Source organism: Lissotriton helveticus, chromosome 5_1, assembly GCF_964261635.1.
Source record: "Lissotriton helveticus chromosome 5_1, aLisHel1.1, whole genome shotgun sequence".
NCBI lineage: Eukaryota > Metazoa > Chordata > Amphibia > Caudata > Salamandridae > Lissotriton > Lissotriton helveticus.
In genome coordinates, this window is record NC_136065.1 from 83,487,158 (window position 1) to 83,514,655 (window position 27,498).

The 27,498-nt window shown below is 50.4% G+C and overlaps 1 protein-coding gene across 1 annotated transcript in view; it reads right to left on the bottom strand.

The window, feature by feature from the left end:
* The window catches only part of LOC144754173 (E3 ubiquitin-protein ligase TRIM39-like), an 80,477-nt gene that overhangs the window by 15,689 nt on the left and 37,290 nt on the right, over window positions 1–27,498 (bottom strand). The window contains exons 3-4 of the mRNA XM_078641754.1: window positions 26,508–26,738; window positions 21,270–21,292 (exon numbers count right to left, since the gene is read on the bottom strand). Coding sequence (XP_078497880.1) covers window positions 21,270–21,292; window positions 26,508–26,738 — 254 coding nt within the window. The remainder of the gene's footprint in view (window positions 1–21,269; window positions 21,293–26,507; window positions 26,739–27,498) is intronic.

The window sequence follows — 27,498 nt, forward strand, 5'->3', positions numbered from 1 at the left end:
GACATGCTTGGATGCACATGTTATCCTCCAATTGATATTGGAACCCAGTTTCTTGTCAGTACCTTCTCATTTAAGAGTTATCACTGTATATAATTGCACCTTTTAAAATTGCCGGCATGGCTTTAAGGATATTACAGTATTGCACTCTCTGGCATCCAACCTGGGCCTTTGAACTTAACCTGCGGGCTCCGTGGATTACGAGCTCTGAGCTCCTTGAATGACGTGCGAGGGCTGAACGTGTGACGTGCATGTTTCCTCGCTCACACTGCTTTCGGCATATAAACGGAAGCCTTCTGCCAGTTCATCCTGGCTTCTGAACTTGGCAGAAGGGATTCTACGAGGCGTGCGACGCTTAGCTTTTCATTTAAGGTAAATTTCTGAAACCACTGCCAAAACTACAAGCGTTACTTTGGCAGCTTTTAACCCTTATTTAACTTAGTTCCATCCCCTTAACTTGCAGGTCTTGACAGATTAATTCAAATGTCTGATGACCATGTTCTAATTAATTGACGGTTTTAAATACCGGTGAGGAGTTCACAAGGTGGGCCCTCATGAGTGGATTTCAGCTCACTACTAATGAGTGAGTGCAGAATCAGAGTAACATCATACCTTGTGCCACATTGCAGAATTGTATGCATACTAAGTTTAGTATTGGTTTTCCACAGAAAGCCCTGACAGTCATTAACTACTCAACCTCCAGTGGTTTACCTGAGATGCCTGTGTGGCACCAGGATTAGGTCAGTACTATAACGTCACTCAATTCTCTCGCGGATTGGGTAATAGGTGCCAATTAACCGACAGTTGATCTTTCACCCCTAGGTTGCCCCCTGCCCCTCCTTCCGTCATGAAGAAGACTCACAGCGGAGGTATAAGTCACCCTCTATGCACAAGCCGAGTCGAAACGTCGACGCACCCCACCCATCAACGGCCTGTATCTCATCCCATCCCCTTCGCTTGATGTTGCATTTATGCATTTGCATAAAAACAGTAAAAAATGTTATAAATAATCTGCTTGGGTCAGACCTTTCTGTACTGGTCTCTTTACCAGTCCATTACCTAAGCTCTAAAAATTTATAAACTCTGAATACTAGTGACTATTCACTTTTCCCGACCCATCACTAGCACACCCATCCGTCTCCCGTCACTTGAGCAATCTTTGTACCTTCCTTTTGTCTAAATTACCTTTTGTTCTGTTTCAAGTATATGAAATTAAATATACTGGACTTAAACAATTCTTTGGTGCTTTTGTGTTTTACATTGACTGTACGTTTTGAAAAAATGCTATCTTAGATAGCAGGGTATGTTGTGTTCATTGTTGGTATGTCTTACCAGTGTTTGACTTAATTAAGCAACACACACATGATAAGCTATAAATTACTCTTCTCTAAAGCAGTCACGGACCACTTGTTCATTACCTCATTGTACCCAGAATTTCTGGCAATTATTGGGTTACCCCATTATTTTGTAATGGGCATATAGCCAACCAGAACACAGCAATCGGGCGGGAATTTATGACTCCAGAGGCAGCAACGTATATTCCTCCCCATACAAGGGTCGCTAGAATAATTTTCCTGCCAATAATGAACTTTATATAAGACTGCTACAGAGTGATTAAAATTTGACCCTGTGCCTGTAACTGTTCTCCCGGCTGCTATGTTTAATCAAACTAACGGTTCCTGTTTTGCCAAACGCCTCTTGTCTCTTGTTTTTCAAAGATCTTTTATGTTGAAGCAACACCATTATAGAGATGATCTCCTTCAAAGGTGGGAAAATCTGCCCCTCGGTATCTATGGGAGGGTGAACATCATTAAGAAGTTGGCTCTTCCTAAGGTGATCGTCTTGTTTAACAGTAAACCACTGCCTTTCCCCAAAACGCTTTTGCAGAAATTGCAAGGGAGAGTCGGGAGCTGTATCCTGGGGAGCCGGGATCTCATGAAAAAAGCTCTGGAGGAGACTGTTTTGCTTTCCAGTTCAAGAATTCCTGGCTCTTGGCTGGAGAGCTAGATCATTCTTACATGAGTCAATTGTATGAAGTTATGTTGAAGCATTTAGGCCTCAATACGTTTTTTGTTTAAGTTTGGGGACCCAATGTTTTTAAACAAGTTAAGTTGAGGGTACTCTGAACAGCAAAGAGGGTGTGGGTCTTCTTTAGGAAAATTCTCGGGATAGACTACAAAGCGGAACCGGCACCAATTCGATTTAGGGCTCTCCTGGAAACCACAAGTAGCTTAAAGATGAACTTAGTTATCTTCCCCAGCATGGCAACTTTTCCACCTGGGGAGATTTCAGGAAGGATGATGCCCTCATCACATAACAACAGATATCTGACATGATGTGGCGGGGGGCGCTTTCCAAGTTTAATTACCTGCAGCTATTTTTTTGTCGGTCATCCCTAAAGTTGTCGGAGGTGAGTGGTTCGGTGCAGGATTTTTTCGAGTGGGTGAGAGCTTAGCAACAACCTAAGAAAGAGGTTTCCCAGTGGTTTTGGATATTTATTTCTACAGCAGATGATAAAATGGGAGTTCCATCCCTGCACTGGGAAAAGGATCTTTCAGAGCTGGCTACAGAGCAATTATGGCGAGTATCTTTAAATCTGTCATACACTCTGGTAAAACCAGCACCACTTAAAAAGAATCATTTGTTGACCCTCCATAGAGCTTATTGGTCACCAGCGAAGTTAGCTAAGAAAGACCATGTTGGAACCATCAAAATATAAGAAGTGCAGTGACACAGAAGGGGACAATATACGAATGGCATGTTTGTGGATTGCCGTTATTGGCCTTCTTCCGGGGGTATGTAACTCAGGTGTTTCAAGAATTTATTGGCTGAAAAACTTAAGAGAAGCCCCTGTCTTATCCTATTTGAAATGGACTTGTGCTTTACTGGGACGAGTTAAACTTGGATATTTATAAATACATGTATATTTTTTCTGATATTTCTAGCAAGAAATGAAATCTGTAAGAAATGGATTACTCCCAACCCACCAAAGTTATAAGAAAGGCTAAGATCTGTAAGAGATGTCAGTAGACTGGACTTAGACCGCAAGTTGGCCTCAGAAGAGAAAAGATGGTGTCCCTTTGTGATATGGCAAAGTAAATCGTAACATCCTATGATTACACCTCTATCTTGCTGAGAAGTGGGCAGTTCTCCTTCCTACAAAAGGGCACAACTATAAGAAATATTCAGCATGCACGTACGCTGGACGCTCCGGAAGGAGGCATCTTGGCTCACAGCTTACTTAGCTGGATGGTGATATGAGGACAAGAATATATAAGCCATTCCTCTGCTACCTTGGAAGGATTAGCACACACCCTCTGTTACTGCAAAGTCCATCATCACAGATCTAGAACTTTAGAGAACAAACCCCTCTAAAAATATATCCTCAAGTTTACTAGATGGCTCAGTGAGGTAAGTGCTCACTGCTGGCATCTGTCTGACCTGTAAGACACACCTGTGATTCCCGCAAGGCACACTTATCCTTTCATCCTCAGGTTGTTACGCTGCACACAGTTGGTAATGGACATTTTGTTATCAGCAATGATGAATGCTCAAAAGCTGCAGTACTTTGGGAGATCTCTGCCCAGAGATCTCTGCCCACAGTTCTCTGCCCACATACCCTCACTACAGAGGGAGACAGGCACATAATCCCTGCAAGTGTAACCACCATCATCACTGCTCTAGAACCTTGGTGGGATTAGCACGCAATACCTTAAACCCCTTCATCGCTGCTCTAGAACCTTGGATCAATAAACACACAATCCCTGCAGCTGTAGAGCCCGTCTTCCCTGTTCTAGAACTTTTAATGGGATTAGCGCAGCATACTATTTCTGTAGAGAGGAGAGTTCATGTCACTATACGCTGTGACCTCGAGGCACTGTTACTTCTTAGGATTCTTCCTTCATCTTTGGCTGAACTTGTCTGTGGCATCCATAGGATCTATCTGTGATTTATCCTATGGGGGATCCATAGGGTCGGCATGGGCATTCATTTTATTATTGATATATAATATTACCATCTTGACTCCTTCTTTGTGTATACAGTTGTGTAGAACGAGATGTCTTAAATAAGAACCCACTGTGCACTGGAAGCCTCCACGTGCACGAGGACGTGCATCCAAATCCCTTTATTCAATCCCAGTCTGGGGTTATTTACATCTAAAATGCATCCATCAGATTACCTTTAATGGGTCAAATGTGGGATGCAATGAATTCTGCTGTCAAAGCCTCCAAGCTCCGACTGATTCTCCCTTAAAAACATATTGGCGTTGGATTACACCCTTCCAGACACTGAGCAAAGGATGTAAGGGGGAAGGGACTTCCTGATAGGATGGCTGGGGAGAAGCTGGACCCCACCCTAATTACACTTCTAAAGATTCACACAAAGGAACCTGACATCAGGCCTGGCCTTGCCTTTGTCATCCTGGGCAGTTTGGAGACAAGACCAGGGGATGGGAAAGAACTGATCATAACCAGTTTTGTGGTTGGTTGGGGAATTTCCCCACAAAAAGCTGACACCAGTATGAAATGAGAACCTTCAGAACATTCTTCAGAACACTCCTGGACATGTGGAAGATTCAGAAGAAGGACTGCCCTGCTGCTGGAAGGACTGCCCTGCTGTTGGAAGGACTGCCCTGCTGCTGGAAGGACTGCCCTGCTGCTGGAAGGACTGCCCTGCTGCTGAAAGGACTGCCCTGCTGCTGGAAGGACTGTCCTGCTGCTGGAAGGACTGCCACGATACTGGAAGGACTGCCCTGCTGCTGGAAGGACTGCCCTGCTGCTGGAAGGACTGCCCTGCTGCTGCAAGGACTGCCCTGCTGCTGCAAGGACTGCCCTGCTGCTGGAAGAACTGCCCTGCTGCTGGAAGAACTGCCCTGCTGCTGGAAGGACTGTCCTGCTGCTGCAAGGACTGCCCTGCTGCTGCAAGGACTGCCCTGCTGCTGCAAGGACTGCCCTGCTGCTGCAAGGACTGCCCTGCTCCTGGAAGGACTGCCCTGCTGCTGGAAGGACTGCCCTACTGCTGGAAGGACTGCCCTGCTGCTGAAATGTAAATGTAAATGTAGTATACTTGTAAAGCGCACAGCTGCCCCAGCAACGGGGCGTCCCGGCGCTGTATAACTCTGGGGAACCCGTCCTGGCTTTCCCTGTGGGATGGTCCCTTGCTGGGAGTCCCCAAGGTGGAGCCAGGCATCCCCGGAATTGGTGGGGCCGTTGTGGAGATTAGGCAAGCTAATGCCCAGAGTTGCCGAGTGGAACCCCTGATTAGAGTAAGCACCGAAGCGAGAATTATCGAGTCCGCTGACCAAGGTCCACGACCCTGCCGCGTCGGGAATTGAACCCTGGTCCCAGGCTGACTTCTGCTCTCAGGCCTGCCACCTCTAACCGGTGAGCCACACTACTCCACTGAAAGGACTGCCCTGCTGCTGAAAGGACTGCCCCGCTGCTGGAAGGACTGCCCTGCTGCTGGAAGGACTGTCCTGCTGCTGGAAGGACTGCCCTGCTGCTGGAAGGACTGCCCCGCTGCTGGAAGGACTGCCCTGATACTGAAATGACTGCCCTGCTGCTGGAAGGACTGCCCTGCTGCTGGAAGGACTGCCCTGCTGCTGCAAGGACTGGCCTGCTGCCGGAAGGACTGCCCTGCTCCCGGAAGAACTGCCCTGCTGCTGGAAGGACTGCCCTGCTGCTGGAAGGACTGCCCTGCTGCTGCAAGGACTGCCCTGCTGCTGCAAGGACTGCCCCGCTGCTGGAAGGACTGCCCCGCTGCTGGAAGGACTGCCCTGTTGCTGGAAGGACTGCCCTGCTGCTGGAAGAACTGCCCTGCTGCTGGAAGGACTGCCCTGCTGCTGCAAGGACTGTCCTGCTGCCGGAAGGACTGCCCTGCTGCCGGAAGGACTGCCCTGCTGCCGCAAGGACTGCCCTGCTGCTGGAAGGACTGCCCTGCTGCTGGAAGGACTGACCTGCTGATGGAAGGACTGCCCTGCTGCTGGAAGGACTGCCCTACTGCTGGAAGGACTGCCCTGCTTCTGAAAGGACTACCCTGCTGCTGGAAGGACTGCTCCGCTGCTGGAAGGACTGCCCTGCTGCTGGAAAGACTGCTCTGCTGCTGGAAGGACTGACCTGCAGCTGGAAGGACTGCCCTGCTGCTGGAAGGACTGCCCCGCTGCTGGAAGGACTACCCTGCTGCTGGAAGGACTGCCCTGCTGCTGCAAGGACTGCATTGCTGTCTGAAGAGGAAGGGTTGGCCCTGCTTGCCTAGGTCACAGGCTACCCAGAGTGACTATAAGGGTGAGTCGACTGACCTCCTGTGTGAGCGACATTGACACCACAAGCTTCTAGAGACCTCCCTGCAATTGCCCTGCTGACGAGTACCAACTTAACCTGCCTGGACCTGCCCAAGCCTGCTGTTGGCCTGTAGGCATTATAGACTGTGCACTCTTGTGATACAACGCAGGGATCCTGATATGGTAAAGCCTTACAGAGCGTAGACTCTTGTAATATGACGCCTAGCTGATGACATGATGTATCCTTACAAAGTATAGTGTCCTGTAATATGACACCTGGCTCCTGACATGGTGTAACCTTACAGAGTGTACACCCCTGTAATACGATGCATAGATGCTTACATGGTTCAGGCGTACACAGTGTAGACCCTTGTAATAGGATGCCTGGTTTCTGACAAGTTACAGGCTTACAGATTGTAGACTCCTGTACTATAACGTCTGGACCACGACATGGTATAGGAGTACGGAGTGTAGGCCCCTGTAATACGATGCCGATTCCTGACATGGCACAGGCTGTAGACTCTTGTAATATGTCGCTTGGCTCCTGACATGGGATAGGTGTACAAAGTGCAGACCAGTAATACAATGCCTGGATCCTGACATTTTAGAGGCTTACAGAGTGTAGACTCCTGTAATAAGATGCCTGGCTCCTGAGATGGTATAGCATTACAATGTAGACTCTTGCAACACAACACCTGGACCAAACGTGAATGGTTTGATTGTAAAAAAACATTGGTGACTTCACTTCTTTTCAGGGTGAATGCAATTTTAAGATTGTATTTTATTTACTTCAGGCTTACAGAGTGTAGACTTTTTTTTATCACATCTTTTTATTGAATATGTGACGACAGGAAAATCCAATCAATATCATCAGGCTTTATAGATATACATAAATAGAGACAGGATCCCCCACTTCACACAAGTTGGAACTCTACGTTATCATAAGTCTACATCACTACATACATTTGTGACTACATTCCCGCCCATGGCCATTGCAGATGACCTCATTCCTGAAGCAGAGCAGAAGTTCATTCCAGTGATCCCAAGTCTTTTCCCACTTACGGGGGCAACCGCGACCCCCATAGATCACCTTCTCTGCCACCACTATCAGTCCATATTACACCTCCAATCCTTGAGCTGTGGTGGTGATTCTTCTCCCCACAACCTTGCTATCTTCCGTTTGGGGACCACGAGGCCTAAAGTGACTCATATTTGCTCCATGCGGCCCAGATCCGTGGCCTCCCACACATTCAGGAGGCAGCACTTCACCGAGGGAGACGAGCCCCCGCCTCTGACACTGTTTATAAAAGCCACCACTGAGGTCCAATAAGTCTGTATTGCTGAACAGTGTCAGAGTTTATGGTAAGAGGTGCTCTCTCCCCCACACCCCCGCAACCAAGCTGAATCGGTCTCCTTCCCATTTTGACCAATGTATTGCAAAAGACATAGGCCCTGTGTGGTATCTTGAGTTGCACCAGACGAAATTGTGATCTGATTGCCATCTCTTTGGGAGTGGCTAGGGCTACCAGCCAGTCCTCATCCTCTATGTCTCCTATGTCAGTACCCAACGTTGCCGGAGCTGAAGCAATGTGTCGGATGCACTGTTAATATATTTTTGATATGTTAAGGAATTTGCTTTGCATACCATGTAGTCATCTAATATTCTGTTTTCTAACAGGGATGCTTCAGGGAGGACCTCCCCTTTAGGGACCGCTGCCATTAAAGTTTAGGGTAAAAAAGAACGGTCTAGAGATCCGGAATCTGGATATGAATCCCTAGAGTTATGGAGGAATTTTGCTCAACGCCCTGGACCTTTTCAGCCTCAAAAGGACAAGTAGAGAAAGGGTTGTGAGCGTCAGCTGTTCTCTTTCTTTTACAACATTTTCTTTGAAAAAATTATAATTAGTGAAATGGACTCAATCATGTGACAAATAAAAAGAGCTATTCTCACTCAAACCTACTCGTATTGTGTTACATCCAAATAAGGAATTAGCCTACTGATGGGTATATATTAACCCTGGGCGGGCGGCTACGTTCCGTGCACGGAGTGTGCGTAGGACCGGCTTCTACGCATTTTGCGTAGCAGGCATAGAATCCGGCACTATGCACGCTCCGCAGACGGAGCGTAGCTGGCCGCCACCCGCCTCCCTCCCGCCCTCCCTAAATACTTTAAATTAAAAGTGTAAAAGAATTAAAAGGCACTTACCTTGCCCGCCGCTGCCCGCCGCGTCCCCGGGGCTCGCTATCTTCATGGCTTCCGTCTTGTGTATCTAATGCGCATGCGCGAGCGGCGCGCATGCGCATTTCTCACGAGAAATGCGCATGCGCGGTCGCCCGCGCATGCGCATTAGATACACAAGACGGAAGCCATGAAGATAGCGAGCCCCGGGGACGCGGCGGGCAGCGGCGGGCAAGGTAAGTGCCTTTTAATTCTTTTACACTTTTAATTTAAAGTATTTAGGGAGGGCGGGAGGGAGGCCTGCGGTGCGTAGTGGGGCTACGCGGAGTGCGGAGGTGGGCGTAGTTTCTCGCCCACTTCACGTAGCTCCACGAAGCCCCACTACGCCCACTACGCCCAGGGTTAGTATATATACGTGTGTGCCATAAAGTGTAGTGGACATGAAGGTATCAGAAGGTTTCTGGGTCGATGAGGTAATATTCATGCTGTAAATCACGAAACGGCAAACTGTTCCACCCACCGTCATACGAGTCATGTGTCAGTTTTTTGAGGGCTATATGAGGGGCACCCCTTCCCACAACAAGGTCCTTAATTCAGTCTCTATAGTCCGGAAGTATGTATCGGGGACTGAGAATGGTGCATTTTGCACAAGTAAAGAAACCGCTGCAGTGCCATCCTGGACAAAGCAGCTTGTCCAAGAAGGGACAAGGGCAGGGCCCTCCAGTGGCAAACGTCTCTCCTGAGATGCTGTCGGGGACCCTGGAGATTATTGTCATAGAATGAGTCGGGATCGGTGGTGACATAGATACCAAATATCAGAAGCCATCAAAAACTACCCTTGCTACACATCCCCTATCTTGTCACGAAGAGTACCCACAGAGAACAAATAGCATCCATTTAGACCACCTAATGGTGTATCCCAACTATCTACCGAAGGATGTGAATATTTCCAGTATACGACTCAGGGAGACGCGGGAGCTGCTATATATAATAATATATTGTCAGCGTACAGAGAAATGATGTACTCCCACTCCTCCATCCAGTGTAGGCCACGTATCAAAGGGTCAGAGCATTCACTAGTCGTCAGTGGTTCTAGAACTAGGACAAACAAGAGAGGCAAAAGAGGGCAACCCTGTTGTGGTCTCACACCTCAAGGGGAATTATCTAGAGGTTTTCGCATTAACGACTACCCAGGTCAGGGAACTGGTGTATAATAATTGTACCCAGGACAAGAACTTGGGGTCGAAGCTCATCCGTTCCAGCAAAGCAAAAAGGTATAGCCATTCCACAGTGTCGAATGCCATACGAGCATTAAGGGACAAAATAGTTGTGTCTTCTTGTATAGCAAGGGCGAGCCCCAACATTCCGTGGAGACATCGCAGATTGAAGGTCGTGTTTCTACCTGGCGTGAAACAGGACTGGTGTGGATGCACCAATTTGGTAATAATTTGTATTCATCTAAGGGCTAATAGTTTCACCAAAATGTTGATCTCAGCGTTGAGGAGGAAAATGGGTCTGCAGGAGGAGCAGTCCTTAGTTTGCCTACCCTCCTTATGAAGGACCACAATGGAAGCGAGCCTTTGGTCTCTGGAGAGCACCCCCTTTTCCCGACTCTCCAAGTACATTTTAAGTAATTGCGTTGCAATAAGAGTCATAGTAATCTTGTATAACTATATCGGGAGCACGTTCGGACACATTGCTTTGCCTGATGCGATATTGCGAATCGCTTGGGCAATTGTGTCCTCTGTAGGATCACTTTCCATGAAGGCTCTGTCTTCAGTAGGGAGGGTAGGAAGTCGTAAATAACAGAGAAAGTCGTGGGAATGTCACATATTCGTAGCCCCGACTGGGGAGTATAGGTGCTTGTAGTAATCTGAGCAGGCATTCGTAATATCTTGGGGATCTGTAAGAAACACCCTGGTGCCCTGAGAGATCCCGGTAACCCAACGAATCGCCTTTTCCCAGACGTGGGTCCCTTGCTCACTTTGCCACTGAATTCAAACTAGCCTGACTGATGAAGGGTGTTACCCCGAAACCGGTCCCAGGGTGCTTGATTCCGGTTCAGGGAAGACCTGGCTTGGCAATTTGGGCTGGACTGTTCCCATGAGGCACAGGGTCAAGACTGATTTGCATATAGCTGGGTCTGAACTGAGGTTGCGAAGAGAGCTAAAGAATTATGATGGATTCAACCCAGATCTGTGACTGGGGATGAGTGTCTGAAACGTTTTGGCACTCCATCCATCATCTCCTTGTGTTTGCTTTGTTCGCCCTAAGTTGGCAGGGTATGCCCAGACGTGAGTCCCTTGCTTACTATGCCACTGAATTCAAGCTAGCCTGGCTGATGAAGGGTGTTACCCAGAAACGGGTTGAAGAATGCTTTTTTCAGGTTCTGAGAAGACCTGACTTGGCAATTTGGGTTGGACTGTTCCCATGAGGCATAGGGTCAAGACTGATTTTCATATAGCTGGGTCTGAAACGAGGTGGCGAAGTGAGCTAAAGAATGATGATGGATTCAACCCAGATCTGTGAGTGTCTGAAATGTTTCAGCGCTCCGTCTATCATCTCCTTATGTTTGCTCCATTTAGCAATGCCATATATATAGCCCAAATGGGGGAGCGGTCAGATATCCCCCTAGCCAAATGGTGCATCTCTCGGAATCACGAGACGTGGTGGGCCAAAGTGAGAAGGAGGGTGTTGGAAACCGGCTATTTCTGGTAGGCTAAGGCTGATGCCAAAGCCAGGCAGAAACCACCATTCCAGTCAGGGCAAGGAAGTCACACGCCAAGATAACCCCTGCTCGCCCTCTAGGTAGCATGGTGCGGGCAGTCTAGGCTAAACTCGGAGGCGATGTGTAAAGCATTTGCGTCAGCGCACAACAGCAACAACATACTAGGTACACCACAAAAGAGACTCCACACAAGGTTATATTAAAATAACTTTTGTATTGTCAAAACATATCAGATAGAAATTACACATGTACATTGTGCCAACTGGCACGGCAATATTCACAAGGGATTATTTACAAGACAGGGCCACATGGGCCACTGTCTGAATCAACACTTTGCAGATATAGCAATACTTGTCAGAAATTAGAATAAAAGTATATAAACTTCACTGTAACACAAAGTAACAGTTATAGATCACATCCAGTAACTACTGGGAACAGGTAAGTACCTCCTACGCAACCCTACCCCTTAGGAGACTGTCGCGCAGGGGACCAGGACCTCACTAGGACCACCTGTACTAAAAAGAACAACACCCTAAGTATCACACAGCATTTAGGGGTCTAAGCAAGAACACATTACCCATGATGTATGAAGCACATTCAGAGGAGTATTAAAGGAAAACCACATAAGTAGCACACAGCGTCTAGGGGTCTAAGAAAGAACACAGTACCCATGATGCATAAATATACATTCAGAGGAGTAATAAAGAGAAACACATAATGTATAAACCTACACATTCAGCGGTGTTAAGAATAAAGCACATGATGCAATAAAATTACATTCAGAGGTACCCGAATAATACAGAAGCGCAAACGTCCCATGATGTCTAAAAACATTCAGAGGTGCAGGAATAAGACATGATGCAAGAAATCACATTCAGAGGTGCAAATAACCATACAATTGCGCAAGACCTACATAAGCCACCACCTGTGGCAGTCCCTAGGCCAACTGGCCTTGTTGGGGCTAGAACGCCCTGTGTCCCAATGTCAGGGCGCGCTGCCATGCAGCGCCAGTCCAAAAGTACAAAAAAGCCTAAACGTGGCAGCTGCCCACAAAGTGCTGGGCAGCTGAGAAACAACAAAACTGCGCCAGGGCCCTCACTGGCCCTTAGGCGCCAACTGCGCCACTGCTGGAGCCACACAGGCTCTGCTACTGTAAATAGCCAAACGTTGGAGCTCTCAGGCTCTAAATAACTAGGGGCCCCGTAGAGCCTCCGTGGCTCTAAACACAACTGGGCCCACTGGGGACGGGCAACGACAATCTGCCCCGATATGCCCCCTTCGTTGGAGTCCCTCGGACTCATGAACACGGAAATGCCCCCGGAGCCCTCTCAGGACTCGTGTCCACAGATGGGGCCTTTGGAGCATCAGGCTCCGCCGAAACGTTGGGGCGGCCCACTGCCAGCTGGGGCCGCCCTAGTGCTCTCGCCCCCGGTGCCACTCTCCGGCACCAACAACAGCCGCATCGAGCCCCCCCCAGCCCTTCCAACTCACCGGGCTGTCTCCGGGGCGGGGCTCCTCCGGGCGGCGGCTCTTCCTCGCTCGCGGTGGGGGCAGGCACCGACAATGTGCCTCGCGCCCCCTCCGCTACCGCTCCGCCATCCAGGGCTCCCTCAGCATGGGAGCCCTGCACCGGCGCCACCAGCCGCCATCTCCTGGGCGCCTTCTTCCTCTTCTCGGGCCCGGCGGTGATCACTTGGCCATTCTGCGGTCCCAAGGGCGGGGACCAATCCCGTCGCGGCGTTTGGGCCGAGCCCCCTGATGAGGTCACAGCTCCTCTCTCTCTCCTCAGGGCTCCCTCGGCACACGGGAGCCCTGCCTATCGGTCGCCTCGTCTCCTCGGGGCTCCCTCAGCCGAGAGGAGCCCCGCCACGGCCGCCATTGTCCGCCTCTTCCTTCCTTCTTCTTCCCGCCGACTGCGGGGGGGGGGCTGGACTTCCGGGTTGCCGCGGGCAGCGCGGCGGCCCGATCCTTAGGCAGGCAGGCGGGGGCGGATTCCCTTCTACAGGCCAGATACCGGGGGCACTGGCCACAGGAATAGAGCGCCTCTAAGCGCTAGGGATGAGGAGCAGAGCGCTACCAGCGCTATAATCGAAATGACGCGTTCCTCAGCGCTAGGAAAAGTCCAGACAAAGCGCTCTCAAGCGCTTGGGGAAAATGAAGCGCTCCAAAGCGCTAGACAACAGGCAGAGCGCTTCCAGGCGCTAGGAGTACAGCTCCAGCGCTCCTCCCCAGGAAAATGCAGCTCCTCCATGCTGCCAAAGCCCCAGAGCTTCCCAGGGGGGCAAAGCTAGGTCTCCCCATCAGCCCAGGCAGGGCAGAGGGGTCCCCCCCAGGAGTCCAGGCATCCAGGGGCTGGGCAGCGCCCACCCCTGATAGATTCTAGTCCAGCAACCAAGAACAAGACAAGAACATTTTGGAAGGGGCAGAGCCCCTTCTTATCCACAGAAAAAGCTTTGAAGTCTTTAGAAGTCTTTGTGTAGGCGAGCCCTAAGCTCTGGGAGTATCTGGTTTCCCTCTCCTGTCAGCCTCAGGTCAGAGGTGACAGGGGGCCATCGGGAGGGAGAGTCATCCAGGGTGGGCCGACAGACACAGCCTGGCACCACCAGAGCTCTTTCCACTCCCCCCTAACAGCAGATGGGGGGCCTTTCATCTACGGCCTGACTCAGACCCCCTCCTCCAGACAGTCCATCTACCAACAGGCCCAGGCATGCCTGGGCCAGGCCCATCAGCCAATCACGTGCTAGCAGACTCACTACACAATTATGCCAACTTCTAAAAGTGGCGCTTCTGGACTAGATACAGCCACGCCGCATACACCATTCTGCAGCATTCATTCTCACGAGTTCATACATATCAAACTCGACCCTGCACTCCCCATGCATCAGGAATCTACCATGGGCATACATATTCCCCATTCATTCCTATGGGAGGGCAGGGCGCTCACCATCCATACACAGAGAGCACACGCACTTTACACTGTACTACAGTGAAAAAGTGCGCAGAGGCCTAAAAATCACCAACCCAGGTTCCAAAAACAGGCTAGGAAAAAGCAAAAAGTCACGGGGTAAACCTGCCCAAAGGACCGGGTCCAACAGAGGGAAATACGGGAGAGACGCCCAATGAGCCTCCGAGGGAAATGTAAAATTCTGAGTGATGGGATTGTATGTTTGCCATACATCTACCAACCCCATTGCTGTAAAGAAGTCCATCAAATGTGTGTGGGAAGTGGTCACGTGGCGTGGGGGTCGACAGTCAAGTGAATCACGCATGGTCATATTAAAGTCACCCCATAATAGGAGTTCACCCAAGTCCAGAAGAGTGCTGCTGTGTAAGGCCAGGTGGTTATACACTGATAGGACATTTATCGGTTCCCCCTCCCATATCCCAGAGAGGGCTGTGCATCTATGTAAGGGGTTGTAGGGGATTGCTTCACAGTCAACTGCAATTATGGTTTTTAATAGAATGCCTACTGCTCTAGAGCTTGTCGTGAAACCTGCATGTATCACCAACTTGTGACCCCTGCCGTCTAGGGCTTTGCAAGTGTTACCCATCAGATGCATCTCCTGTAGTAGGACCACCATCAGGTGAATGCCGTTTAACATATTGAAGCACTATCCCGCTTGCTTCTGTCTCCCAATCCTTTCACATTCCAGGATAGGATGCAGATATCAGAGACTGCTCGCATCATCATTCCAGGGGCCTAGTGTTGTCGGTAGCCATGCGGGCCGGGCCTGTCCGTATATAGATAAAGTGTAGTCTCTACGTTACAATATGTTTGGAGCACATCATCAAGAGAAATAACATTAAATTCAACACAACCCATTCCCTTCCGTCCCTTCCCCCCCAAATGTTGAAACCCTCCATCCCGCCTCCCTGCACAGCAAACTCAAAACTGCCTGCCACCAAACTCTACAGAGTGCCCATCACCCCACCACAACATGAAACAAGTACAGGAACTGTGGACTACCCAACGAACTGCACCCCCGGCCTCTCCCATAACCGGTACCAAAGAGCACAACGATATCCCACGGTAGTGCAAAACATTTAAGTAGAATTTTCGTCTTTCATCCCATTGCATCTATATATTTCAGCCATCTTCATAGGTTCCCTGCCTCCCATATCTCAGTAGTCTGTGGTCTGTGCTTCAATCCTGGCCTGTGCCATAAACAGTTCCATGTCGCCATGTGAGATGTCGCATAGTGCGAAAATAGCCCAAATCATCTCTTTGCGTTCTGTTCATGGATCGTGTTCAGGAGGTTCCCTTGTTTCCTCCTGATGTGTTTAGCTGGGTCTGTTGTCCTGATGAATCTCCTGAACTGCATCATCGTCATCCAAGCCGCTTCGTAGCTCACAGCTTGCTGACAGTACTCCAACCATCCAACCACTCCCAGGCCTCTTCTGGGGATACGAAAAACCATGGTTCCCTCTGCTTCCACTCGTAATTTAGGAGCATTGCACACTTAATTGCATTGTCCCTCAAAGCTTTTTGGACTTCGAGAAAGCTGCGGCATTGTCTCTGAACTTTGAGTGTAAAGTCCTGAAAACATTTTATTTGCACATTTTCATAAGTCACTGGGGGTGCACTGCGGGCAGTTTGTAATATCACGTTCCAGTCTCTGAAGTAAAAATTCAGGCTATGATAGGTCATGGATTCGGTGGGCCCGTTCCACCGAAAAGTATTTAGACAGGCCTCGAGGCTGTAGCTCCTTGGTCACCAGGTCTTCAAGAAAGAGGTCTACTGCAGGCCCCACTGATCGCGCCAGAACCCCCAGTATGCGTATGTTGTTGTGTCGCACTCTACGTTCAAAGTCCTCCAGTCAGGCCTCCATTGGGGCATTAGCCTTTCGTCGATCGTGAACTTGGCTTTTGAGGGTCTCAGTGTCTAGGCTGAGAGAGGTGGTAGTGTCTTCTATTTCCTTCACTTGTGAGCTCATGTTCCGCAGATCCGCCCTCATTAGGAATACCTCATTCGTGACCAAGTCCATAAGTGTTTTCAGCGAGGACTTTATCCCCTGGATCGAGGCCATGATATCTTGCAGCAGCAAGCAGTCCTTCCCTGATGGAGGTGGCCCCACAATCAGCGTTTGGTCTCGGGTCTCTTGGCAAAATGGGTGCGAGCTGCCCTCTGAGGCCCTGGGCCTAGCCTGTACCCACTCATCAGTCGTAGATAGGAGGTCTTTCCTCCACTCTTCCCCCCCAGCAGGCAGCAGATAGCCCATTAGACCACTAGGGATTATATTTGGAGGGGGGGTGCCCCCCTCAGGCAATGGGTAATGCATTCCCTACCCACAGGCCCAAAAGTCTTTCTACTCCCGTGGGGGCATATTGGCAGCTTTTACCCACTAGACACCCAGTGGCGGTTGGCACGGATTAGGGTAGTAAAACTTTTTTTTAAATGTAACTCACCTTACTTCCACCACATCTTCTCATCGTCCCTCCTTGTCATTGCCCTGCTCTAGCCAGAAGCAGGAAGCAACCAGGCTCCCCTGAGCCAATCACAACGCTGCAGTGAAGAGTTGTGATTGGTCTGAGTGTCGTGGTTCGGCGCTCAGCCAGGGACTGGGAGCGTGGGCATGTTCTCGATCCAGGCTGTAATGCAGCCTGCGTGGAGAACATGCAAAGTGCGCTTGATGGTTTGGCAGGCCTGTGACGGCCAGCCAAACTGTCTCGCACACTGATAGGTCATACCAGATAAAATGATAACAGATAAAATGATAATAAACCATGGTTTATTATCATTTTATTTTTCTTTTGTTTAGCTGCTGGAAGGAGGGGGGAGCACTGTAGACACCAGGGATGATTTCTGGGGGGAGAAATGGGTGGGATTGACCGACCTAGGCATTGGACCTAACCCAACCCCTTAAATGAACCACAACAGTCTTTCTGTCCAACCCAGGGGACAGATGAGGCCTTTAACCCAATCTGCTCCAGTGGGAAGGGCAGAAAGCCCACTAGACACCAGGGAGCGTTTGTACTGCTACTAGGTGTGGGGGGTTACCTGCCCACACATCGTGCCTAGCCTCCACCTCCAATGTGACCCCAAAAGTCTTTCTGCCCCCTTGCAATGTTCAACACTCGGTCCATCATCCCCTTTGTCCTAAGTTGGCAGGGTATATAGCGCTTAGAGACCAGCGGTGATAGGCGCTTTATAAATAATCTATAACATAACATACCCACACGTGGGTCCCTTGCTCACTTTGCCACTGGCTTCAAGCTAGCCTGGCTGATGACGGCTGATTAGCCAGAAACCGGTCCCAGGATGCTTGTTTCCGGTCCAGGGAAGACATGGCTTGGCAGTTCAGGCTGGACTGTTCCCATGAGGCTCAGGGTCAGACTGATTTGCATATGGCCATGTCGAACTGGGGTGGCGGAGTGAGCTAAAGAATGATGATGGATTAAACCTAGATCAGTTGACTGGGGGTGAGTGCTTGCAATGTTCAACACTCCGTCCATCATCCTATTTGGTTTTCCCTTGTGGACTAAAGCATCCACATCTTTTTGGAAAGAAGGGTAATTTACATTTTGGAAGCTTTTTTAAATTTTATGACATGCAAACCCCAACTGCCTCAGCTCTTGACATCACTGCAACACAGGTCATCACTCCTGGCTGCTGCAGATGTGTTCTCCCTGCAGTATCGCCACCGGAGGCACCAGCCTCAAGGTGTGACTGACTACCAACCTGCTCCACTCTGCGTACACACATCCAGACCACCCAAGATGCCTTCCATCCTCGCCATCAGTCCATTTGTGATCTCTTGGTCATCCTCTCCACAGGCACCTACATGGAAGGTGTGCCTGGACAGAACATAATGTACTTTGCAATCAATGGTGTTTTGGAGGAGAGGAAGAGAGAGCTCCAGATTCTCACACACCATTTTCGGTCCAGTCTGCCTCACACTCCATGGTGAGTGCATATATTTTGCACCCCGGTACACCCTAATTATGAAGATTTCATACTCTGTCAAAGGAGATCGAACCGTGATGGATCAATGGATGAGTTTTATGCCTGGTTAAAGGCCTGGCCCATGTGTGCATGTTAACTGATGAGAGCTCAATCCATAATCAATCAAAGTAGATAAAGACATCCAAGCGGCCTCAGGCTAAACCCTGCAAGTGTGACTTTCTAAAGCAACACATCAGTTTCCTGGAACAGAGATTTTCAGCGGAAATGGTGACTCCGAATCCCAACAAAGTCAAAGACAAGAAATCTGCACTCAAACCAACTTTCATGACAGACCTCACGACTCTCCCTGCTCCACTCGGGAGCCAGCGCCGCCATCAGTCTCTGGGAACTAAAGTTCCCAGCAGCCTCCGGGAGGTGGGCCAGGCCCGTTTTTGCATCTCGCGGGAGCTGTGCGGGCAGTGGCCGAGCAAAGCCCAGGCAAAGGGTGTGCCAGTCCATGCCCGTCAGAAACAGGAGGAGGCTGGGCCACCCCTCTTACGCCCACAGTTTCAGTTACAGTGCTCTGTGGCATTGTCCCCCCTGACACCGTGCTCGGCGCTGTCCCCTCAGCCCAACCTGCACCAGACTCCCAGTAGTTACTGCCCAGCTGCACCCCTCTTGACCCTGGTAGCCTGGGACAAGCTGCACTTGACCTTGCACTCTGGCTTCTTCCCCTTCCCTTTCTCCCTGCCTGCCCGACCTATCCCTTGCCCCCCGGCTCTGCTGGAAACCTCCCTCCTGCTGCCTGCAGCCCCGCAGCTCCCTACATCTCGCCTCCCGCGTCGCTCCCCGTCGTGCCTGCTATCTTCCCCTATGGGCACCATTGGCACCCTCCACCAGTAATCCAGTCCTCTGGCATGGAGACCACAGCGCACCCACGCAGCTGCCGCGCACAGTGGGTATGCCGTGCATGGACCTCGCTCTGCACTAGGTCTCCACCCCCACGGACTGCCTGTGCTTCACATCAGACGAACTTAGAGCCCTGGACTCCGGATGCCAGAACAACTGCTGCGCCCAGGCCTCACCCAGGACCACCAATGGCCCTTTCTCCTGCTGGAACTGCCGATTTACCTGTACCAGAAGATAAACAACTGACACCACGTTCATCAGCCACAACAAGTCACTCACACTCAACAGCAGGGCCATGGCCAATCCCTTCAGAGACATCAACTGCCTGCTGAACAACGCACGCTCTCTTGGAAAAGACGCCACAGAAATCTGGAAAACCATCACCACCCCAGACACCGTCTTCATCACAGAGACCTGGCTGAACCCCGCATCAGCACCCAGTATTGCCACAGCCATACCAGACGGATGCAAGATCACGCAGCGAGACAGGACCAATAGAAACGGCAGCATCACAGCCATAATCCACGAAGAGACTCTTAAATGTGCAACCACCACAGACAACACCACCCCCTTCATGGAGCACCTCAACTTCCAACTCCAAACAAACAGCAAACCCACGATTGGAGAAACCCTCACCTAGAGACCCCCAGGACTCCGCCCTCCCTTCTGCAACCCCTTCTCCAACTTCATCGCTCCTATCACTATTGAGGTGAAACTATCTTCCTAGGAGACCTCAACTTTCACCTTGAAAACATTGATGACACCAACACGGCTGACATCCTAGAAAGTATGGCCAATCTCAAACTCGAGCAATTAGTCACCGACCCCACTCACATCGCAGGAGACACGCTTGACCCTATCTTTACACCCACACTGAACAGCTCACCTGGACCGACCCCCACTGCGTCCACTTCATCATCTCAGAGCCCCTCAAAACCCCCACCTCCACTGCCAGCAAAACATGTCGTAGCGGGTCCAAAGCTTCAGAACAACGCTGGATCAACATCCTCAACTTTCACCTACCCACCTCCACAAGGACACGGAACAAGCAGTGGACAACTTCACTAAATGGATCACAGCAAGCGCTGATGAAGTCGCCCTGAGGAATCCTACCAACCCCAAGAAACAAACTCAACACCCCCAGGAGCTGAACTAGTACACATGTAATGGAGCTGCCCCCGAATAGGGGTGTACTGGAATACGATAATCAGGATATTACACACATGCACAGGTCGAGCACTACCTTTTGAATGGTCCGTATACCTCCTGCATAAATTCAGGCGGACGCCTGCCCCCGAAATAGTGTCTAGGTTCCTTGACTTGGGGGTAATAGTAGCTAAAAGGCTCCTAGCTAGAAGGTGGAAAGTGGTGGACCCACCAAATGTACGGCCATGGCGTCACTCATTGTTCGCATGGGCCAAGTACGAAAGCATCTCCATCAAGCATGAAGAAACGTTAGAACTGCCTTGAGAACCCATAGCAGCATGTTGGGACAACCTCTTAAATGAGCTGTAACAGATAGAGGGCAGTGACCCTGAGGATTCGTCTGGTTGAGACGTGGGCGAATAGATATAGAGAACCATACACTAACCATACACGCTAATGGGCGTACCATGATATTCCACGGGTGTACGCAGACCACTTAAGAATGTGAATAAGCGTGGACACTATGCAAAGGGGACGTTGAGTAACACAGCAGCAAGGAAACATGACGCAAACATGCCCGAAGATGGACAGATTGGAGAGAATTTACTAAAGAATGAGGCCTTAGCATGGCTTTAATTACATTTCAACGCTGTTTGGAAGCAGAGAAGGGATGTTTTGAAGACTGGCATCGTAGTTAGGAAACTTTGAACTCGTTTTTCCACAACTCCTAATTGAAGAAACCGAAGGGGAAGTTTCCAGAATGTGCATTAGTTTTCTGTGTGTACAGGGAACTTTTCTGAGGACTTCAGGCAGGATTTATAGATACAAATAGGTTTTGTGAGGACAGCAGCTCATTTCTGTAGCAATTATTTCAAGATTCAAAGGAGTTTTCTGATGACTCACAGGGATTTAGGAACATTTAAGAGCATTTCCTGATGATACAAGGGAGTTTTCAGAGGACTTAAGTTTTCAGAGGAATCAAAGGTATTTTCTGAGGACTTAAGAGTTTTTTTGAGGATACAAAGTGATTTTATGAGGATCTGAAAGCTTCCTGGCACTGTGTGTGAGCTTAGTAGTGGCATTTACACACTGCAGCAGTGAGACCTGCTCCTTACACACTGAGAGGAGAAGAATAAACCAGCCTTACCTGCTCAGGGTGCCTCTGACATCCTGCAAAACAGAGAAACAATCACAGTCAAATCAGGTTCCAGAGAAGATGTTAAAGGTATGATAGTATTTGTAGGAGGGAAACACTTCAATCGATCTAGGATTAGAAAACAGTGGCTGGGGTCACATGACACGACACATTCTGTGGCATTGCATGACCAAGCACAGAATGTGATATTCTGAATGACGTCAAATGACATAGCAGAAACTGATATTCTGAATGGTAATGACACAGCACAGTGTCATTCTGAATGGAGTCACAAAACAAGGCACAGTCTGATATTCTGAATGGAGTCACTTGACACATTGTATGATGTTCTCAACAGGGTCACATGCATGGGCCTCATTTAGGACTTGCCAGGGGTTGCAGCTGCGACTCCTGGATTGCCCCTTGTGACCCGTCACTGCTTGTGCGACCCCTGGCTTCAGAGGTAGTAAATTCAGTGCCAAGAAGACAGAGGCAGCTCGCCCTTATGAGAGTTGAGCTCCACCTTCGTTTTCTGCCACTTTTTTTATTACATTAACAGTGAATAATCTGCCAGAAGTCCTCGTTGCAGATCCTGGTGCACCATGTTTTATTATACTAATAGTATTACAGGTAACAGGCGTTGCAGGAGGAAGTATGAACAGCAGGGATACTAGAAGAGTGTTCTTCAGAAGAGTAAGGTACAAACAGAAGCATTACTAAAGAGTGCCATGAAGGAGTAGTTAAGAGCCGAAGGGGTAGAACAGTGCCCCGCAGGAAGAGGTACGAGCAGAAGGGGTACTAGAAGAGTGTCGTGCAGGGGAAGGAGGTACAGGCAGAAGGAGTACTAGAGGAGTCTGTGTAAGTGGAAGCCATCTAGGAAATGAGATTACAGCTTTCCAGGAAGGACAAAGAAATGTGACCACCTCTTGTGCTGTTCTGGACTTTTAAAGGATCTGCTTGTGTGAAGCTCCCGCCAATTACTGGTTTAATTCATCCCAGGATTGGGTGAGCTGTTGGATTGAAGGGGCTGAGATGAAAGACCCTCTATAAACATTTAAGGAAGAACCAGGCAAGAGTAAGGGACTTGGACTATTGGACTCTTTATGACAAGTTGTCTATGACTTGCATGCGGCGTGGCTATATTACAAGTTCCTCTCCGTATAAGGAGTTAAACGTACTATTTAGAGGGTGACGCCAGGTTCACAGCTTGTGAATTGAGGCTCTCTGTCACCCTCAGAGGGATGCTCCCTGTTGCCCTCAGAGGGATGCTCTCTGTCACCCTGGGAGGGATGGTCTCTGTCACCCTGGGAGGGATGCTCTCTGTCACACTAAGAGGGCTGCTCTCTGTCACACTAAGAGGGCTGCTCTCTGTCACACTAAGAGGGCTGCTCTCTGTCTCCCTCAGAGGGACACTCTCTGTCAACCTGGGAGGGATGCTCTCCGCCACCCTGAGAGAGATGCTCTCTGTCACACTAAGAGTAATTCTCCCTGTTGCTCTTGGAGGGATGCTCTCTGTCACCCTTGGAGGGATGCTCTCTGTCACCCTTGGAGGGATGCTCTCTGTCACCCTTGGCGGTATGCTCCCTGTCACCCTCAGAGGGGTGCTCCCTGTCACCCTCAGAGGGGTGCTCTCTGTCACACTAAGAGGGATGCTCTCTGTCACCCTCAGAGGGATGCTCTCTGTCACCCTCAGAGAGATGCTCTCTGTCACCCTCAGAGGGATGCTCTCTGTCACCCTCAGAGGGATGCTCTCTGTCACACTAAGAGGGTTGCTCTCTGTCACACTAAGAGGGTTGCTCTCTGTCACACTAAGAGGGTTGCTCTCTGTCACCCTGGGAGGGATGCTCTCTTCCACCCTGGGAGGGATGCTCTCTGTCACCCATGGAGGGATGCTCTCTGTCACACTAAGAGGGATACTCACTGTCACACTAAGAGGGATGCTCTCTATCACCCTCAGAGGGATGCTCGCTGAGACCCTCAGAGGGATGCTCTCTGTCACCCTTGGAGGGATGCTCTCTGTCACCCTTGGAGGGATGCTCTCTGTCACACTAAGAGGGATGCTCACTGTCACACTAAGAGGGATGCTCTCTTTCACCCTCAGAGGGATGCTCGATGAGACCGTCAGATGGTTGCTCACTGAGACCCTCAGAGGGATGCTCACTGTCATCCTCTGAGGGATGCTCTCTGTCACCCTCGGAGGGATGCTCTCTGTCACCCTCGGAGGGATGCTTTCTGTCACCCTCCGAGGAATGCTCTCAGTCACCCTCCGAGGGATGCTCTCCGTCACCCTCCGAGGGATGCTCTCCGTCACCCTCAGAGGAATGCTCTCCGTCACCCTCAGAGGAATGCTCTCAGTCACCCTCCGAGGGATGCTCTCCGTCACCCTCAGAGGGATGCTCTCCGTCACCCTCTGAGGGATGCTCTCCGTCACCCTCTGAGGGATGCTCTCAGTCACCCACAGAGGGTTGCTCTCCGTCACCCTCAGAGGGATGCTCTCCGTCACCCTCTGAGGGATGCTCTCAGTCACCCACAGAGGGTTGCTCTCCGTCACCCTCAGAGGGATGCTCTCCGCCACCCTCAGAGGGATGCTCTCCGTCACCCTCTGAGGGATGCTCTCAGTCACCCACAGAGGGTTGCTCTCCGTCACCCTCAGAGGGTTGCTCTCCGTCACCCTCAGAGGGTTGCTCTCCGTCACCCGCTGAGGGTTGCTCTCCGTCACCCGCTGAGGGTTGCTCTCCGTCACCCTCCGAGGGTTGCTCTCCGTCACCCTCCGAGGGTTGCTCTCCGTCACCCTCCGAGGGAAGCTCTCCTTCACCCTCCGAGGGAAGCTCTCCGTCACCCTCCGAGGGAAGCTCTCCGTCACCCTCCGAGGGAAGCTCTCCGTCACCCTCCGAGGGAGGCTCTTTCCGTCACCCTCCGAGGGAGGCTCTCCGTCACCCTCCGAGGGAGGCTCTCCGCCACCCTCAGAGGGATGCTCTCCGCCACCCTCAGAGGGATGCTCTCCGTCACCCTCTGAGGGATGCTCTCAGTCACCCACAGAGGGTTGCTCTCCGTCACCCGCTGAGGGTTGCTCTCCGTCACCCGCTGAGGGTTGCTCTCCGTCACCCTCCGAGGGTTGCTCTCCGTCACCCTCCGAGGGAAGCTCTCCGTCACCCTCCGAGGGAAGCTCTCCGTCACCCTCCGAGGGAAGCTCTCCGTCACCCTCCGAGGGAGGCTCTCCGTCACCCTCCGAGGGAAGCTCTCCGTCACCCTCCGAGGGAAGCTCTCCGTCACCCTCCGAGGGAGGCTCTCTGTCACCCTCCGAGGGAGGCTCTCCGTCACCCTCCGAGGGAGGCTCTCCGTCACCCTCCGAGGGAGGCTCTCCGTCACCCTCTTAGGGATGCTCGCCGTCACCCTCTGAGGGATGCTCGCCGTCACCCTCTGAGGGTTGCTCTCTGTCACCCTCAGAGGGAGGATCTCCGTCACCCTCAGAGGGATGCTCTCTGTCACCCTCAGAGGGATGCTCTCTGTCACCCTCAGAGGGATGCTCTCTGTCACCCTCAGAGGGATGCTCTCTGTCACCCTCAGAGGGATGCTCTCTGTCACACTAAGAGGGTTGCTCTCTGTCACCCTTGGAGGCATGCTCTCTGTCACCCTTGGAGGGATGCTCTCTGTCACACTAAGAGGGATGCTTACTGTCACACAGAGGGATGCTCACTGTCACACTAAGAGGGATGCTCTCTACCACCCTCAGAGGGATGCTCGCTGAGACCCTCAGAGGGATGCTCTCTGTCACCCTTGGAGGGATGCTCTCTGTCACCCTTGGAGGGATGCTCTCTGTCACACTAAGAGGGATGCTCACTGTCACACTAAGAGGGATGCTCTCTGTCACCCTCGGAGGGATGCTTTCTGTCACCCTCAGAGGGATGCTCGATGAGACCGTCAGATGGTTGCTCACTAAAACCCTCAGAGGGATGCTCACTGTCATCCTCTGAGGGATGCTCTCTGTCACCCTCGGAGGGATGCTCTCTGTCACCCTCGGAGGGATGCTTTCTGTCACCCTCAGAGGGATGCTCTCTGAGACCCTCAGAGGGATGCTCTCTGTCACCCTCCGGGGGAGGCTCTCTGTCACCCTCTGGGGGAGGCTCTCTGTCACCCTCCGGGGGAGGCTCTCCGTCACCCTCCGGGGGAGGCTCTCCGTCACCCTCAGAGGAATGCTCTCCGTCACCCTCCGAGGAATGCTCTCAGTCACCCTCCGAGGGATGCTCTCAGTCACCCTCCGAGGGATGCTCTCCGTCACCCTCAGAGGGATGCTCTCCGTCACCCTCTGAGGGATGCTCTCCGTCACCCTCTGAGGGATGCTCTCAGTCACCCACAGAGGGTTGCTCTCCGTCACCCACAGAGGGTTGCTCTCCGTCACCCACAGAGGGTTGCTCTCCATCACCCGCTGAGGGTTGCTCTCCGTCACCCGCTGAGGGTTGCTCTCTGTCACCCGCTGAGGGTTGCTCTCCGTCACCCGCTGAGGGTTGCTCTCCGTCACCCGCTGAGGGTTGCTCTCCGTCACCCTCCGAGGGAGGCTCTCCGTCACCCTCCGAGGGAAGCTCTCCGTCACCCTCCGAGGGAAGCTCTCCGTCACCCTCCGAGGGAGGCTCTTTCCGTCACCCTCCGAGGGTTGCTCTCCGTCACCCGCTGAGGGAGGATCTCCGTCACGCTCCGAGGGAGGCTCTCTGTCATCCCTCCGAGGGAGGTGCACGTGAACCTAAGTGGCCTCCTGCACCAGGGACAAGTAAACACATTAGAACAGAAAGGTTTTCAAACTTCTTAGAAAAGAAGGACTGTGGTTTCTTTTCAATTCTCTCAGGTGTTGTCACTCATTAAGCTTTCCATTTCTATCTAACTTTTAACACATTTTTCTCCTTGGTCTTCATATATTATTTACAGTCACTGGAATTGCTTGGTGTTTTGCATTCTCCCTAATAGATAAAATACATAAATAATTTGTAAATAGATGTGGTATTAACTTGTATATCATACCATAAACGGTCCCTGTACATTTCACAGTTTGTATATTGAGTTAGGCTCATAGCATCAAGTGGGACAATGTAAATTATCCATGTCTGTATATTGCGTGCGGCTCTCAGAGTGCGCGGGGTCACTGTGCATTGACCCAGCCAGGAGATCGTATGTGTTCCGCTCATACATTTAATAATGCACACAAAACATGAATATTTCACTTCATTCTTCTGTTTTATTTCCCAAACAGTATCTCACCTTCAGGAGTTCCCACGCTGGCGCCTCACACTTCTTTTCTATCTCCATTATCAGGGCCTTGAGAGAGGTGATTTGATTGGACAGTTTGGTGATATTTGCATTTTCTATCATGGTCATTTTCGTCTCCATCTCCTCCAGTCTTCTGTGCAGTGTTTGCTCATTTTCTTTCAGAAGCTGCCGCAGCTTTTCAAACTCAGATTGAATTTTATTCTTCTCAGTTCTTAGCTTGTTCTGTCAGAAGCAAAGAAAAGTTGGTTAGATATTAAAAAGCTTTCTACCAGCCATCCTTAGAGTCGGAGTCCAGGAGGAGGGTGGAGGGGTTGATAGTTCCTTAAATAAAATCAGACCACTAATGTGCTTTTCCTAATTTCTGAAATGCAACCTCTTAGTACCGTCCCTTCGACCGGCTTCCATCCTTCTCACACTCCTGCCCTCCCCCTTCCCACAGACACTACACAAACTGTAGAGAGGTCAGAATGTGTGAAGCTGCAGAGATTCACAATATCCATGTCCCCTTCTGACCAGGATGTGTATGTGCTTTTGGGGTTGTTTGGTAGGTTTATTGGTGTGATTGAGTGCGCGTGTGATTGAGTGCGAATGTGATTCTGTTTACGTGATTAGTGTATGGTATTATTATAGGGGTCCAGTGTAGAGCACTACATTGAATTTGTATATAAAGATATGAAAATGTTGGTCTATGTAGAAAATGAATAAAAAAGCAAAACTTCTGACAAAAAGATTTTTAGGAATATGTATGTCTTTTTAGATTACATTGTTTCCGTGTTTTGATACTATCAATGTAAATTAATACAGATACCAACTAAAATTAATAAATACAATTTTTGAATAATAAGATGATGTTGTATCCATGATGTTTACACAAAATGTAGAGAGAGGTATATCATTTATTGTGTTCGACGATGTATATACAATACCGTAGCATTATTACATTGCTAAAACCTTTGTTTAGGAAGGGCCTTAAACTAGGCTT